This window comes from Gasterosteus aculeatus, chromosome 15 (genome assembly GCF_964276395.1).
Source record: "Gasterosteus aculeatus chromosome 15, fGasAcu3.hap1.1, whole genome shotgun sequence".
Classification (NCBI taxonomy): domain Eukaryota; kingdom Metazoa; phylum Chordata; class Actinopteri; order Perciformes; family Gasterosteidae; genus Gasterosteus; species Gasterosteus aculeatus.
Genome location: NC_135703.1, coordinates 16,287,463 through 16,302,730, shown reverse-complemented (window position 1 = coordinate 16,302,730; position 15,268 = coordinate 16,287,463). Strand labels below are relative to the sequence as shown.

General features: G+C 45.3%; 1 protein-coding gene across 9 annotated transcripts; it reads right to left on the bottom strand.

Moving 5' to 3' along the window:
* Positions 1–682: 682 nt before the first annotated feature.
* On the bottom strand, positions 683–13,147 carry dglucy (D-glutamate cyclase). 9 transcript variants are annotated; one of them, XM_078088991.1, is made up of 16 exons: positions 12,800–13,114; positions 11,921–12,003; positions 11,330–11,412; positions 9,126–9,279; positions 8,833–8,919; positions 8,433–8,577; positions 7,639–7,789; positions 7,230–7,352; positions 6,910–7,155; positions 5,502–5,619; positions 5,164–5,306; positions 4,962–5,061; positions 3,067–3,215; positions 2,794–2,913; positions 2,097–2,257; positions 683–1,580 (listed from the first exon to the last, which is right to left on the bottom strand). In XM_078088991.1, the coding sequence occupies exons 3-16, from the start codon at positions 11,355–11,357 to the stop codon at positions 1,419–1,421; spliced, it is 1,887 nt and encodes a 628-aa protein (XP_077945117.1). In that variant the 5' UTR covers positions 11,358–11,412; positions 11,921–12,003; positions 12,800–13,114; the 3' UTR covers positions 683–1,418. The 9 variants fall into 9 exon arrangements, with proteins under 9 accessions (XP_077945117.1, XP_077945118.1, XP_077945111.1 ...); XM_078088992.1 differs by having other exon boundaries at positions 11,921–12,009; positions 12,800–12,983; XM_078088985.1 differs by lacking the exon at positions 11,330–11,412 and adding an exon at positions 10,290–10,955 and having other exon boundaries at positions 12,800–12,939.
* Positions 13,148–15,268: the final 2,121 nt, after the last annotated feature.

The window sequence follows — 15,268 nt, the reverse complement described above, 5'->3', positions numbered from 1 at the left end:
TGGGCCACATAGAAATACACTTGGCCATTGGGTGAACCCTCGCCGTGTGCAGGGCAGGACGGGGAGCATGCACACAGCCAGGGTGCTGCTGGGAAGGATGGATGACCTTTACAAGCTGTAGTAAAGAAAGGGCATGAACCAAAACTCGGAGAAACTGACTTGCATAGTTTTCTCAATGTCCATTCCCTAAACGTCTACTACTTCAGGAAGAGAGTGACGTCCCTGCATTGGTCTTGAGGGTGAACTGTACACATCCTGTGGTGGTTGTTGACAAATGCTCTCCATTGATCATTGCCTTATTGAGAAAGCTGGTTCCCATCAGACCAACAAAGCTATTTTCCTTATATTACCTCCTTCCTTATAGAGTGTCACTGGCACGTCAACCTTTTGCTTGTGGACGAATGGATGCTTATCGTTGGCATTTGGGAGAGGGCGGAGCAACAGGGTCGGGTACCATTAGCTGGTACCTCAGAGGTTGTCACATCAACGCTAGCTTGGTTACCAAGGTGCGTCTGTACTTCACGTTGAGATATTAAGTGGGAACTCATTTTGACTAGCAAAATCTATAAAGTTGTGCATCTTAAAATGGACCTCTGCTTGGTTTGCACTAATCAAAAAGTACTACGTATGAAAAAAGAGATCAACTGTTATGAAGGTGCACAAAAGATCACTGAAGCTCCAGAAGGAAAAACACGTAACATTTAATAAAATTTTTGCAACAATGCTCTGCAGAAACATACACTGTCCCTGGAATAGTACTTCATAAGGTGCTTAATAGGCTTCATTTCATTTGCATACAATCAAAAAAGAAGGATGTCTATTAAATCCTAATATCCCTCAGACTGCACTCGGAGTAAAAGCGGAGTAAAATGTTTGCCTTATATGTACTGTATGTATGTATATACATATCAAAAAAACACATCATTAGTGCATGTAGCCTCTAGATTTTTAATATTTTTCTCAACAGAAAGGAGAAACTCTTTGAAAAGCAGCCAAGTGAAGGAAGTGCTCATCACATTACATTAGTCAGTGAACCCAACATTTAACAGTTCTATAGATCTAGTGATGTCTGTGACATCACAGTTATTATCACACCTTCTAGTTACTGCATCAACTATATTTATATACAAACAATCAAAAGAATGAGAATAGCAGTTAATTTGTTCAGACAGAGAAATAAGCCCTGATTTTACTTTGCTTCCTCATCATTAGTCAAGGAAGAGGGCTGAAAGGTAACCAAGGAAATCACACACAAACACGCACGCACGCACGCATGCACGCGCGCACGCGCACACGTGCACACACACATCTTTCCATTCTGTCCTTTCTCTCTTGCTTCCTTCTGCTAATCTTAAAAGAGAGGAAGCAGAATGTCCCCTCCAGTCTGGACATTGCTGAGAATAAACAGGAAAAGTGGATCAAGGGTTTGGGGTGGTGCAGCCCAGTGTGACCTCCAGCAGTCTGGTGATGATGTCGGAGTGCGTGGGGTGAAAGGACAAACCATCCACCTCCATGGCCAGGTGACCAGTTTTCCCGCTTCGTATCCCAAAACGCACCAGAGTGGAAAGGATGGACTCCTCCTGGAGGAGGAAGAGAGTGTGATTGTGTGTGTAAATGGAAGGCCAAGATGAGCAAGTTGTGTTCATCCAAAACACAACATTCAAAACACATGCATCCTGTATTCCCACTCCTTTCAGCCCTGTTCAGGTCTCCACCAACTCCTGAGGAAAATGGTTGGTGTTGGGCAGGTAGTGGGGGAGGGGAGCGAGGGTCTTTACTCACAACGGCTGGTGCCAGTGTGCAGGTTACAAACAAGCAACTATAACCACAGTATATATATATATCTAAAACACCTGGTTTTAGTCTGGGTTTATAGATAATAATTGTGATGTGTTTTTGTTGTGTCGAACGTATGCACTGTCCCTCTAACCCCTCCGCTTTAAAAGAGTATTATGTAAACCAAGAAAGTACATATGAACCTTTTAAAGATCTTAAAATACCAATTATATATAGCATATATATTATAAATCTCAGAAAGAAATCTTCTTCAAGAGATCATCTAGAAAGCTGTGTGTGTAGGTGTGTGTGTGTGCCACCTTGTCCACAGATGGCAGGTTAGCGGTCCAGTCCTGCAGCTGTTCTTGGGGGGTTGCGTGCTCCACACCCAGTCCTCGGAGTCTGTATCTCTGGTGGGAGGGGCAGGTCTGGAGCAGGTAGAGCCCACAGGCCACAGCATATCCTCCCCAGTTGGACACCCCTTCATGAGAGGGGTTAGGGGGGGCAGGTAAACCATAGACACAGGCTTATCCTTACAAGGGGAAATCCAAAGCTTTCTCACTGTGTAATTGTAGTAGTAAAAAACAAAGCCACTAGCAAGTGTGCGTGTTTTGCTCAGATTAAGGTCAGGTGGTAAAGTCTTTTGTGTGTCTCATGATCTTAAACATGGCCTCACTGTAACAGCAGTGATGACTGAAGCTGTGAAGCTGAAGATGTTGTGAGATGGTAGAAGAGTCGGGTCAGTTCAGAACTTAAATGAGTGACAACCCATCTATACTCGTTGTGCTCTGTGTCTATTGTTGACTGTGTGAGTCTGTATGATTTGTTTCCCCACTGATATAGTTCTGCCACCGTGGAGCTTTCTGATCCATTTGGTACTTTTTGTGGGACAACAAGGAGAAGCCAGGCATTCTGTATGTGTGTCTGACACAGCATGAGCATTCTGTCCTATGGCATGTGGTATGGAGTACATCATATTGCAGTGCTGACTGTGCAGCGTTTAGGATGATGGCGTACCGGCAGTGACGGCGTAGTCTGCAGGAACATCACAGGCTATCAGCCCCCCGTTGGGCATCATGGTCCTCACCTTGTCCCTCAGTCCGCCCATCCCCAACTCATTACCACCATCCCCGATGCCTTAGGTCAGAGAGAGGAGCGCCTCAAAACACAAACTTTCTAGACAGCGGCAACAGCGAAGGGCGTGTCAGAACATGTTTAGTGTTTTAAATCTTTAAATTATAATAAAAAGGTATTATGAGGAAAGGGGCATGGAGACAATGGAAGTGTTACCTGTAGTGATTATTCCGGCTATGTCCTTGGCAGCAATAAACAAGTTATCAATGGGATCCACCAGATGTTTGATGTTGACTCCTCTCATGTTGTAGTAATTTCCATCTTTAGCACGTCCAGTGCGCTCTATCGCCACCAGGTGGTCGTACCTGGTATCACACGAACAAGCACAGTACACCAGATGTGTTGGGAACACTAAATAATGTTTTACATTATGTGTCATTTAGCTGACGCTTTTATCCAAAGCGACTTACAATAAGGATACAAACTCAGAAGGACAAGAAACAAGAAAGTGCAATATCACTAACTAAGCCGATTTACAACTCGCTATAGATAACAGCCTCTTAATCTCAAGATCAGTCTACATCTTAGGTCGACTACCAGCACTTAGTTTTTGCACACAACGCGCCCCCCGTTTTAGCATGTTTATCTTTAAACTTTATATATATGTATGTACTGTGAGGATAAAGACCTTTGAGAATCCTTGTATGTTGTCAATGTGTCTCCTGTTTGCAACCATTATTTAATAAATGTCCTGTTTAAATATTTTACACTGGTGTTGAGAGAGGCCAGGATGCGCTGGAGGAGAGTGACAAGATGCTTTTTCTAGCAAAACCGGGCTGTGTTTTCTTCATTATGAGAGAAAGCTTTCAACAGTCTCTAGTACCTACTTACTTAGTCGGGCTCATCAACAGAGCCGGTCCCCCACTGACTGACTATAACATTCCACCGGTCACTCCCCTTCATACTGCACATGTCACTTTAACTGTAATTTATCACTTTGTCGTCACTTTGTTACTTGTTCGCTAGTGCACTTTATGCTTAATATTTTTAAAACTTTTTTAATATTTTAAATTCTTAACTTTAACTTTATTCCCTTGTTTTATACTAACCCATAGCCTTATTCTACTAACCCATTGCATTAGCATTTCATTTGACTTTATTTTATTACTTGTGCACTGCTGGTGGAACTTCATTTTTTTTCATGTAAATTGCTGGAAGGGAATTTCTTTTTTTCATGCTTTAGAACTGAGAACTGGAGACTGAAGTTGTGATGTTGACCTAAATTCATACAGAGATGATGAAAACATCTCATACGTAGGTATAGTCATAATCCGTAGTCCCCGGAGACTGAGAAATATACAATAGGTTGTTATATTCATAATCCGTGGTCCCTTGGGACTGAAAAATATATAATAATAGGTTGTTATATTCATAATCCGAAGTCCACGGAGAATAAGAAATAGATATTCTCCATAGTTTGTTGAGGACGGAAAATTATTGTAAAAAGTGTTGTGTACATATAATGTGTATATATATATATATATATACATACACACATACTCATATATATATATATATATATATATATATTTTATATATATGGCTCTATACCCATATGATGGGAGAAAAATATGTGTGAATGGAGCTTATAAACGAGCCCTTAACAAGGGGGGAGACAAGCACAAGTGAATAATGAGACATGTGACATCATGTGATTCATCCTCCTCATATGTTTTCCAGCGTATATTTTTGTGAGTATACAGATGAAGTGATATACGGGAGAGGACCCTCCTACGCGTGTTTTTAACCCAACCCTAATCCTCTCTCTCCAGCCTTCATCCGCCTGTCTCGTCCTCTTACACCCCAGTCCCCATCAAACCACAGCCCTGGTCCCACACAGGCCGAGGCCAGACCTCGGGTCTGCATTGACCAAAGCTATGAGCCAGCTCCCACCAGCACAGGCAGAGTGAGTGGTAAGCAACAAATACCAGTACAGGGAAAAGATTGAATTTCCAATGACAAATGAAGGCCGTCCTTCTTCTTTTCCTTCTTTAAAAAAGCACAACAAGCCCTTTCATTATGTTCTGATCCTCAAGGACAGGTCGGCTCACCTGGGCTTGTTGGGGTCTCCATGGTGACACAGGAAGTGTAGGGCAGAGTCTGGGCCGCTTTCTTCAAACGTGACGATTGGAATTGCAGTTTTCAGCACACCTAAGGGTGGCATTACAGACTATCGAACCAAGACAGAAACATTTCATTTCAGCAGCAATGATGAAGGACCAGGACACGACTGGAGGTCCATCTCTTCCCCACCTGTCCTCACTGCTTCATCAACGATGGCCCGGTTCATCTCCAAGGCTCTCCTGTCCGTCACCATTGTCACCTGTTTCCCTAGAGACAACAGCATGGTCGCCATGGCGATGGCTCCAGGCGGGCCGTCAGTCTCGTCAGGGGGACTAAATGTGAAACACATTTAGGAGCCATGTTTTGAGGTTCCTGTTTCAGACGCCCTAACACTTAAAGGATGAATCCAAATATTTCACTATAATGTGTTGAAAGAACCCGTAAAAAAGGAGTGTGACAACCACTGCTTGACTTTGTATGTAAACGTACCTGCGTCACAAGGGTATGTGTCTGGTGCGGGTACCTACCTTTGCATGTGGTGTGTTGGAAAGCCAGTTGTTATAGCAACGGAGTTGGAGTGCGAGAGTGCCAGACAAGAGCGCAAAAGTTCGTCCTGAACAAATAAAGCTCTGATCCCTCGCTGGCCTGGTTGAGAGAAAAGATACAGACTCACATCCACATCCATCGAAGCTGCTGCTGACAAACGCTGAACCCCCCAACATCCCGCTGCCAGCGGAGGTATGGACCCCCCCTCTAAGCTGAATAACACCTTCCAACATCATCACTTCACACGTTGGGTTAAAATGTTCTGGCTACTTCGTTTAGTAGTTTGGTTTATAATCTAAAAGGCTGGTGTGACGTCAGGCGGGACTGACTCGAATAAGCTTTTGTGATCATTACATTAAATTACAGGTCATTTAGCAGACGCTTTTATCCAAAGCGACTTACATTACATTTTTAACCCGTGGCTTTTTACAATTTTGCCCGGGGAGCAATTAGGGGTTAGGTGTCTTGCTCAGGAACACTTCAACTTGGGACATGGGGGCAGCTGGGACTCGAACCACCAGCCTTGCAGTCCCCTGCGCCACGACGACCCCACAAGGTCAAGATCACGAGGTAAATGGTACAAGTGATGCGGTGTAGCGACAATGTTAACATACTGATGCTCTCATCATCCTGCAGTTCTCCTACAGAGCCAACAGGTCTGTAGACGATGCTGTCAAAATGGCCCTCCACTACATTCTCCAGCACCAGGAACCTACGCCAGGATCCGGTTTGTGGACTTCAGCTCTGCTTTCAACACCATCATCCTGTCTCTGCTGCAGGACAAACTCTCTCAGCTGCAGGTGCCCGACTCCACCTGCAAGTGGATCATAGACTTCCTGTCCGATAGGAAGCAGCACGTGAAGCTGCTCTCCCTGTACACGAACAGCTGCACCTCCAGTCACCAGTCCGTGAAGCTCCTGAAGTTTGCATCAGCTCCATCACCAAGAATGATCAGCAGAGGTTGTTCTTTTTGAGGCAGCAGAAGAAATTCCACTTGCCAAAGACGATGACGGTGCACTTCTACACTGCCATCATGGAGTCCATCCTCTGCTCCTCCATCACCGTCTGGTACGCTGCAGCAACAGCCAAGGACAAGGGCAGGCTGCAGCATGCACTATGTTGTCTTATCGGTTTGGTTGTCCACTGTCTAACTATCTGCTGTTATGCACCAACCAAGTCAAATTCCTTGTATGTCTAACATATTTTGGTAATACATGTTCCTGATTCCTGGTCCTGATCCTGTTTAATATTAATTTAGCAAAGAATAGTTATTTGGTCTAATAAACAAATTCTGAATTTGACCTGATGAGGACACATCTTGACAGCCTGTAATAACACAATTCCAATCAGGAAAACATCCCAATGACCTCACTCCTTGCACGTGTGTACCTGGGTCCTCTCCAATAATTGTCTCCAGCTGTCTGATCTTTGCCACGGCCCTCTGAGATGCCAAACTGAACAGCAAGGGATTGTGGGATATCTGGAAGCAGCAGGGAAACAGTTCGGCGTTGGGATTTGTGGAGGGCTCGCCATCCACGGAGCTTTCGCTGGGTTGGTGTGGAGGAGAAGGGGGCGAGTCTGGGATGTCAGTCAGGAACATACAGCCTGGGGAGTGACTGAATGCCAGATGAGGCTCTGCAGAGGGGCGGAACACCAGGTCATGAGACATGAAACGACTATGAGCAAGTTCAATCCAGCATAACGCTTACTGCTGCAGAGTATTGCTTCTATAGCGGTCACTCCACAGGCCCAGAACACAGGGACATCTCCGGGCAGCAGTTGGACCGGCTCTCCGTAGTCCGGTGTGGACAGGTCGTGTATGCCAAGGAGAGCTGCACACGCACAGAGCAAAGTTATGTGAATCATAATACATTCTATCGGTCGGTGTCGATAGACGGTGATGGTTGCTGGTGTGAGCGTGTCAGCGCAGGAGGTCAGACAGATGATGATGAGAAGTCTGTGGAGCCAGGGGAGGTTCTGAAGGACTGGGGTCATGTGATCTCCGGTGGAGTGGGCTGAGTTCTGGATGCATCGTGGTGGTGCGACGAACGGGATGCTGTTGCAATAGCGCGGTTTGAGCAGTAATGAAGTTGTAAACGGAGTAAAATGTGTGTGTACCTGGGTCTCCGATGTGGACAGGAGCTCCATGAGCAAGCGGGTTGAGGTGAGTGACCTCTACTGCTGCGTCCAGCATGGCGGCAGGAACAGGACGCATTGTGACCACTAGAGGGCAGCTGAACAGTCCTGCAGGAACACAGCGGACAGCAGTCTATACACACACACACACACACACACACACACACACACACACACACACACGGCATCAAGCTCCTCAAAAGCTAGTATTTTATTGCATCTTCTGTTTTGTAACACCAAACAATGTATATCCTCGGCTTTACAAAATGTTGATAAACTATTTTCACATTTCCAGTATGTTTGGAACAAATCCCAAATGCACTAATCCCTTTTTTCCCTCTTGTAAGGGTTTTTTCATTTTTTGGGGAGTTTTTCCTGTGCCGATGGTGGGTTTCGGGGCAGAGGATGTTGTATGTGTACAGACTGTAAAGCCCTCTGAGGCAAATTTGTAATTTGCGATTCTGGGCTATACAAAATAAAATGACTTGACTTGACTTGACTAATCAATAATAAAAGCTATAATATATCTTGAGTTGCAGCTCTGGCGTAGACCTCAGTTCTATACGGAAATGAATGTTAGAAAATGCCATTGAAACCCACAAATAGTCAGTCAACCAAATATACAAATTAAATTGTCAATGTCAATAACTTGATGATGTTAAGGTAAGCGGGTCGTCCCTAACAGGCAACTAACTGAACCTGCATCACTGCCCTGTATCCACAGCATTGGACGGGTCATTTCTACTTGGGGTCACACGGCAGATATTTGACCGTACCCTGTACATGCTGACGTTTGTGCCTTGCTCCACGTTTCTGACCGGGACTCCAGCTTTCCTCAGCCGGCCCTCAAAGCCAAAACTGCAGCCCAGATAGAAACAAACCATGTCTGACCACGGGCCATGAGGGGCAGTGCCGGGAGCACTGTGAAAAGAGGAGGAGGGAGGCTGGTCGGATCACAGAGTCGATTTGAGACAACATCGGTTTCATTTGGGAGAGGGGCATGTACCTGTATGAAACCCAATAGAAAGAAAGTGCTACAAAATAGCAATTAGGCTTCAAATATTTAAATAGGAATCCCTTTTCTTTAAAACCTTTATTTTCATGCTTTAGCCCACAGGTCATGGCTTTGGGGTTCCCTCCTTTAGTGCAGAGATTGGTCGGTCCTTTGTGAAATACCTCGGCTGAGCGCAGTAACTCTGCAGACTTGAGACCGTTTTCACCAGACAACCCTCTTCATACACATGGTACTGAGAAATGTCCGTCCTGAAGACACAGACAGACACAAAACGTTTGTCAAGTCCCTTACACACTCACACGTACAGAATTAGGTCTCAATCGGGCAGATCGCGTATGTGTTGATATCAGATTGGGCATTGACTCCGATACCCCATCCAGAACTTCAGGCTGGTACTGGTAATGGTATCAGGGCTTTTGGATAGCTGCCTACTGTGTTGTGTACTGTGCTCTACCTGATATCAGCATTTCTCGCAAGAGGTGTGCAGGAAGTCTCCCCTGACCGGCTGTGATAAAGAAGTGGCAAGGGGGCGGGGTTTCTGCGACAGAACTCTTCAAAGTCCTTGGCCAGATGATTGGGCAGGATGACGACATTGGCTTGCTGGTAGCCTGACACAGGCACAGACAGTTTATTCATGTTACAACAGAAACGGATCAGACAATCAGATCCAGCTCCAACTCAAGTAGAGTGGGAAGTACTCGATACTCAAAAAGATAAGGGGTGGCAACTAATTCTAGTGGAGTTAGTTATTAATTAAGTACCAAAGGTGATCAACTTGGAAAGTGTAGATATGTGGAGAAAGGTAGCGCTCCTGAATCACAAATGATTTTTACTTTAAAATCTGTTTGGACATAAAGTGAAATAAAGTGGAGGATCACCTCACATTGATTTTGAGCAGAAGGGTGGGTTAGTCCGGCTTCCTGAACAGCAGACAGGCTGCAGGACGAATATCACTACAATAACATCCAGCTAAAGCTCAAAACCCCACTGGACATTGGACTCCTCGTCAGTTACAATATAACTGAAAAGTTGCATCAGCTTTCAGATTGTTTCTTGCTTACACAAAGCGACTTCAGCGACTTCACAGTCAAAGAAATTCACAATAAAATCCAGACAGTTTTCTGTCCTGGCATCTAAATGGTGGAATGAGCTCCTCAATGATATCTTTTTGACGTCTATTCACTTTCAGGCGCCAACTTAAAACACACCTCGACGATTATACCTGGACTAGATCGCACTTTAGAAGTGCTTAAAATAGCACCTACCTACAGCACTTTGTGATTTAGCTAGAAAGAAAGTAAGAAATGGTACTTTCTTGATGTTGTTGTTCTGGTTCTGTACCTCATAGTTGAATGCACTTATTATAAGTAATTGGAAAAAGTAAAAAAAATGTTATAATATTTAATTTGATCTGTATGTTATCAATTAGTTGTTATTAATCAAAATAACACTTTTGAATGCCATTGTTGTATAGAAATGTGTCTCAATTAAAGCATTTTTCTCTATTTGACCCTACAAGCTACTATAATACTGAATCAAATCATCAGGTTGCATCTGTAAACCACAAATAATTTCAAATGAATGGTTCCACATGCAGAGATGACACACTGGTTCTTACCATTAGCTAATCCTGTCGTGGTACTTATTCTGGGATCTTCCTGCCTGATCAACTGCCTCAACTCAGCAGGACTCCGAAAATGTAAACCATTTGACTGCTCCATTACAGAACGCGCGCTTCTGTTGGATACGACAATGAACGTAATTGAGATAAATGGCTTGATCCTCTGTTGTTGGCAGTACGGGAGGTTCCCCAGACCTCCACGGGATTTTCTCCCTTCAAGCTGCTGTTTGGCAGGAAACCACAGGAGGTGCTCGACCTGTTTAAATCACACTGGGAGGAGGGCCCGAGTCCCGGGAAGAACGGAATCCAGTATGTCCTGGACCCGCGAGGCAAACTCCACACACTGGGTGAGTTGTCACGTGAGAATTTGCCCCAGGAGCGTCAACAACAGCTGTACACGGAGGAGCAAAGCTGAGCTGAGCTTGAGCTGATTTGCACCGGGAGAAAAACTACTGGTCACACGGCGGGTAGGGGACGTCGACTACAAGGTGGTGCGATCTGACAGGGGTGGAGCTACACAGATCTACCACCCCAACCTTCTTAAATTATGGAGGGAGGCGGAGTCTGTTTCCCTGGTGTCCGCAGTAGCTGAGAGAGAGGAGCTAGGTCCAGAGGTCCCAAAGTCCACCAATCCGACCCGGCTCCATTTCGACGCCCATCTCTCTGCAACCCAGCAAACAGACATAGCTGGGTTGCAGGATCAGTTTAATGCTGTGTTCTCCCTCCTGCCAGGTCGCATGGTAAATGGTAAATGGCCTGTACTTGTATAGCGCTTTTCTAGTCTTCTGACCACTCAAAGCGCTTTAACACTACATGACATCATTCACCCATTCACACCCATTCATACACTGATGACACGAGAACCATACACAGTGACACCTGCCATCAGTAACTACCATTCACACACTGTAGTCGCAGCTACAGGAGCAATGGTGGGTTAAGTGTCTTGCCCAAGGACACAACGACATGCGGGTTAGCCGGGCCTGGGATCGAAACCACAACCCTCTGATTGGAGGACGACCGTGCTCCCCACTCACCCACAGTCGCCCGCATGGATCTCATCATGCATCACATTGAGACGTCCCTGGGCGTGACGGTGCGGTCACGGCCCTACAGGTTACTTAAATACAAGAGGAAAATTGTTCAGAGAGAATTGGCTGGAGATTTGCTGGAGATGGGGGTAATAGAGGAATCCAACAGTGCCTGGTGCAGCCCCATTGTTCTGGTTGCCAAGAAGGACGGCTCTATAAGGTTCTGTGTGGACTATCGCAGGATGAATGCTGTGTCACGCTTTGATGCGTACCCGATGCCCCGGGTCGACGAACTCCTGGACTGATTGGGCACCGCACGTTCTTTTACGACACTGGATTTGACAACGGGCTACTTGCAAATTCCCTTGTCACCAGAGTCCGGGGAAAAGACGGCTTTCTCCACTCACACGTTTGGGTTATCAGGAATCAGGAAACATTTATTGCCAAAATATGTCATACACACAGTGCACAAGTATGCTAATGCTATGGGTTGGTAGAATAAGGCTATGGGTTAGTATAAAATAAGAGAATAAAGTTAAAGTGTTTGCTCACCTATCTCTGATAACAGAAAAGGAACAAATGGTATGTGAGTTTTACCTGAGTCAATGGCATAGTTAGAGACACTCCTGAAGAATCCCAGGGAACGTCTGGTGGCTCGAATAGCAGTCAGCATGCTGAACCTAAACCTCAGCACACAAACAGACAGCACACTAAACCATTTCTTGTCAATAAAGTTCTTGAAGTAAAATAATTCTGAATTTCTCCTCTGCACCCCACCTGTAATACCACTGCGACCCACTACAGGGTCAGGCCCCCGTGTTTGAGAAGTACTCACTAAAGGCTGGCGCATGCTTCTGCATCTGCGCCTGCGTCGTTGCGTCGACGCACTCGTTTCAATTCATGGTTCTATTAAGTCTTGCGTATGTTGCAGAGAAATTCACCGCCAGAACAACAGGTGGAGTAACGTGTTTTGACGACAATCTAGGGAGTCACGTCTTTGTTTGTGGAAGTCGTTGGTTTGTTTATTTTATTTATCATAGACTTTATTGCCCCGTGCATCGCCACTGCTGCGTTTCATTGTGGACACATTTCTGCCGTATTTTCCTCCACAACTTTGTTCACCTCTCAACCCGCAAACCGGCGTTTGCGGCGATCTCCCTCTATGAATGCAACCCTCTTCTACAACCCGCCAATGACGTTGTATAAGCGGTCATATTTACGCATTTCTTCAGACAAAAGTTCTTAAATCGGATCCGTTCTCTCGTAAACATTCTTCGTTTTAATAATGGCGGTATTTTGCTATGAAAACGGAAATGTAAGACTCCATAAAGGATGTAGTTAGCGGACCAATCGAAGCCTAGAAAAATGGGTCGACGCACGCAAGCACCCAAGGACGCAAGGAGGTGTGAAAGGACACGCAAGGGGGCCTTGCGTCTGCGTCGCTCTGAAAACGCAGAAGCATAAGCTAGGCTTTACCCTCAATTTCCACCAACTCCGGCACGGCGGCGGAGTCAAAAGGTTGCCATTAAAGTCAATGTGTGTATTTCCACTGACTGCGGGACGGCTGCGTTCCGACTCCGGCGATCCGCAGCCCTCCGGAGCAAATACTCAGAGCTTCTGTTTTTGCCGGATGCCCGAGGGCTGCGCAGCACCACAGGGCAGAGTACGCAGGACGGGAAGTCAAGCAAAAAAACAGAACAGCCAGAAACAAAATAAAAGATCCGTTTAATTTTCAAAATGAAATACACCGTGCTCATGGCGGAACATCATAATGTCATAATGGGCGGAAACAGGCCTGATGAAACTACATATCGCGCGATCATACCAGAATTCGCGAGATTACATGGGGCCTCGTGACGTCAGCTGTCACGCATTTGGTGGAAATCGGGGGTTAGGGTGCGCTCACAACAAACGTTGCTGGCCAATTCTTATGAATCGCATTCTTCGCGCTAGACGCGGTGGAGAGGGGGCGTGGCTTATCACCCTGAAAGCAGTTCTATCCGCCGTTATTTTTCCTCTGCATCAACCATGGAAGACAGGTGAAGGCACCATTAGACGCAAAAGTATGAGTCCAATCAAATAAATAGAGATATCGTTGGAAACCCAAGACGCTACAGAACGCAGAAATATACTTTATATGTATGTGTGGTTGGAAATAGCAGCTTTAAAAACTCCAATCCTTTGAGACATGTGTCTTCAGAACAACATGGAGTCCAATGGGCTGGTGGACCCAGTCACCATAGTATCTCTACACCTAAATGGGGTCGTCGTGGCGCAGGGGGTAGAGCGGGTGCACTGGCAACCGCAAGGTTGGTGGTTTGAGTCCTGGCTGCCCCTATGTCTCAAGTTAAAGTGTCCCTGAGCAAGACACCTGACCCCTAATTGCTCCCTGGGCAAAATGTAAAATGCCATGGGTTTAAAGTGTAAGTCGCTTTGGATAAAAGCGTCAGCTAAATGTAATGTAATTGGACTAAAGTTGCTAGTAGGCGGAATACAGCTGTTTTGCAATTGGCCAATAATTACAGAAAACACAAAGTAGCGGAGAGATCGAGAAGTGGCAGGTTTTTTTTCAGAACAGCATGGACCCACCTCCTCATCCATATAATTAAAGTGATTTTTTTATCTCGGCAATTGACGGTTGGCTTAACCCGAGGCTTCAGAAATGAAGATAAAGGGATTCTGTATAGCCTCAAAATGGTCATTTGGCGAATGTTTCAATAACATACTGCGGCCAGTCTAATGGTAATGTGTGTGTTCGTACTCATTTAATTTCATTAACCTGTCTCTAGAAACAGTGACATTGATGACCCCTTCTCAGGTTTATTCGACCCATGGTTTGGTAAATACAAAGAATTGTTTATTTCTGTGATAACAGCAGTCTCCATTATAGCCAGCATCCTCATCTTGGGTTCATCAGGACTTTTATCACTACTAGACTAATAGCCACCGTACCAACCCAGAAAGACCAGCCTGTAATGATGCCACTATTAGGTACTGAACATGGATGACTCATCCAACGAAATTGATAAACTTGTTGGACCAACTATCGCTCCCCTCCCTGATTATTTTAACAGCTATGTGTGATTGTTTACATCAAAATTGGTGGGAAGGGATGGATTGTAGAATAATAAACAAATGTATTACCCTGATCATTAATCTTACTATACATAAAATGCATTCAGTGTAATACCACTGTTCGAAACTATGTTATTAATTTTAATAAAGACATTCATGCAGTGCAATACTTGATGGCACTGCCACGTTCATTGTCGGAGACACCATCCAGTGTAATACCTCATTGCACAACCATATTCAGTGAATAATCTAAATAACTAGTTACACTGAACGCACCAGGAGAATTCACTTGCTGTTCGAGACAGTTAACTTGAGCACAACACCCCGGTGGCGTGGTGGTCAGCACTGTCGCCTCACAGCAAGAAGGTCCTGGGTTTGATTCCACCCAGTGGCCTTTCTGTGTGGAGTCTGCATGTTCTCTGCATGGGCTCTCTCCGGGTACTCTGGCTTCCTCCTGGGGATCAGGTTTATTGGGGACTCTAAATTGCCTGTGAATGTGAGTGTGAATGGTTGAGTGTCTCTGTGTAGCCCTGCGATTGGCAGGCGACCAGTCCAGGGTGTACCTTGTTTATCACCTGAAGTTGGCTGGGATGGACTCCTGCGACCCTGTGTGCAGGATAAGCGGTTTGACGATGGATGGACAACACGCTTACAGTTAAGACTGAACTCGCGAACTTTAAGCTTATTCATAAGTCGATATAAATGTAACGCATTTACTCATGTCGATGAGCGGGGATATCATTTCATATCTGATGTGGCATTTTAATAGCGCCATTGGGGGAAAAAGGTGAATAGTCGTTTTTGCCATTTTAGTCCTTTCCTACCTTTCGGAATCTGCAGCGAGAGCGCTGCCATCCCATGAACAAGGCA

Coding starts and splice junctions, on each gene's coding strand:
- dglucy (XM_078088985.1), bottom strand. CDS start 10,392: ATGGAGCAGTCAAATGGTTTACATTTTCGGAGTCCTGCTGAGTTGAGG. Junction 7,156..7,229: donor AGAAGCAATACTCTGCAGCA/GTAAGCGTTATG, acceptor GCCCCTCTGCAG/AGCCTCATCTGGCATTCAGT. Junction 2,258..2,793: donor AGACTACGCCGTCACTGCCG/GTACGCCATCAT, acceptor CCTCTCATGAAG/GGGTGTCCAACTGGGGAGGA.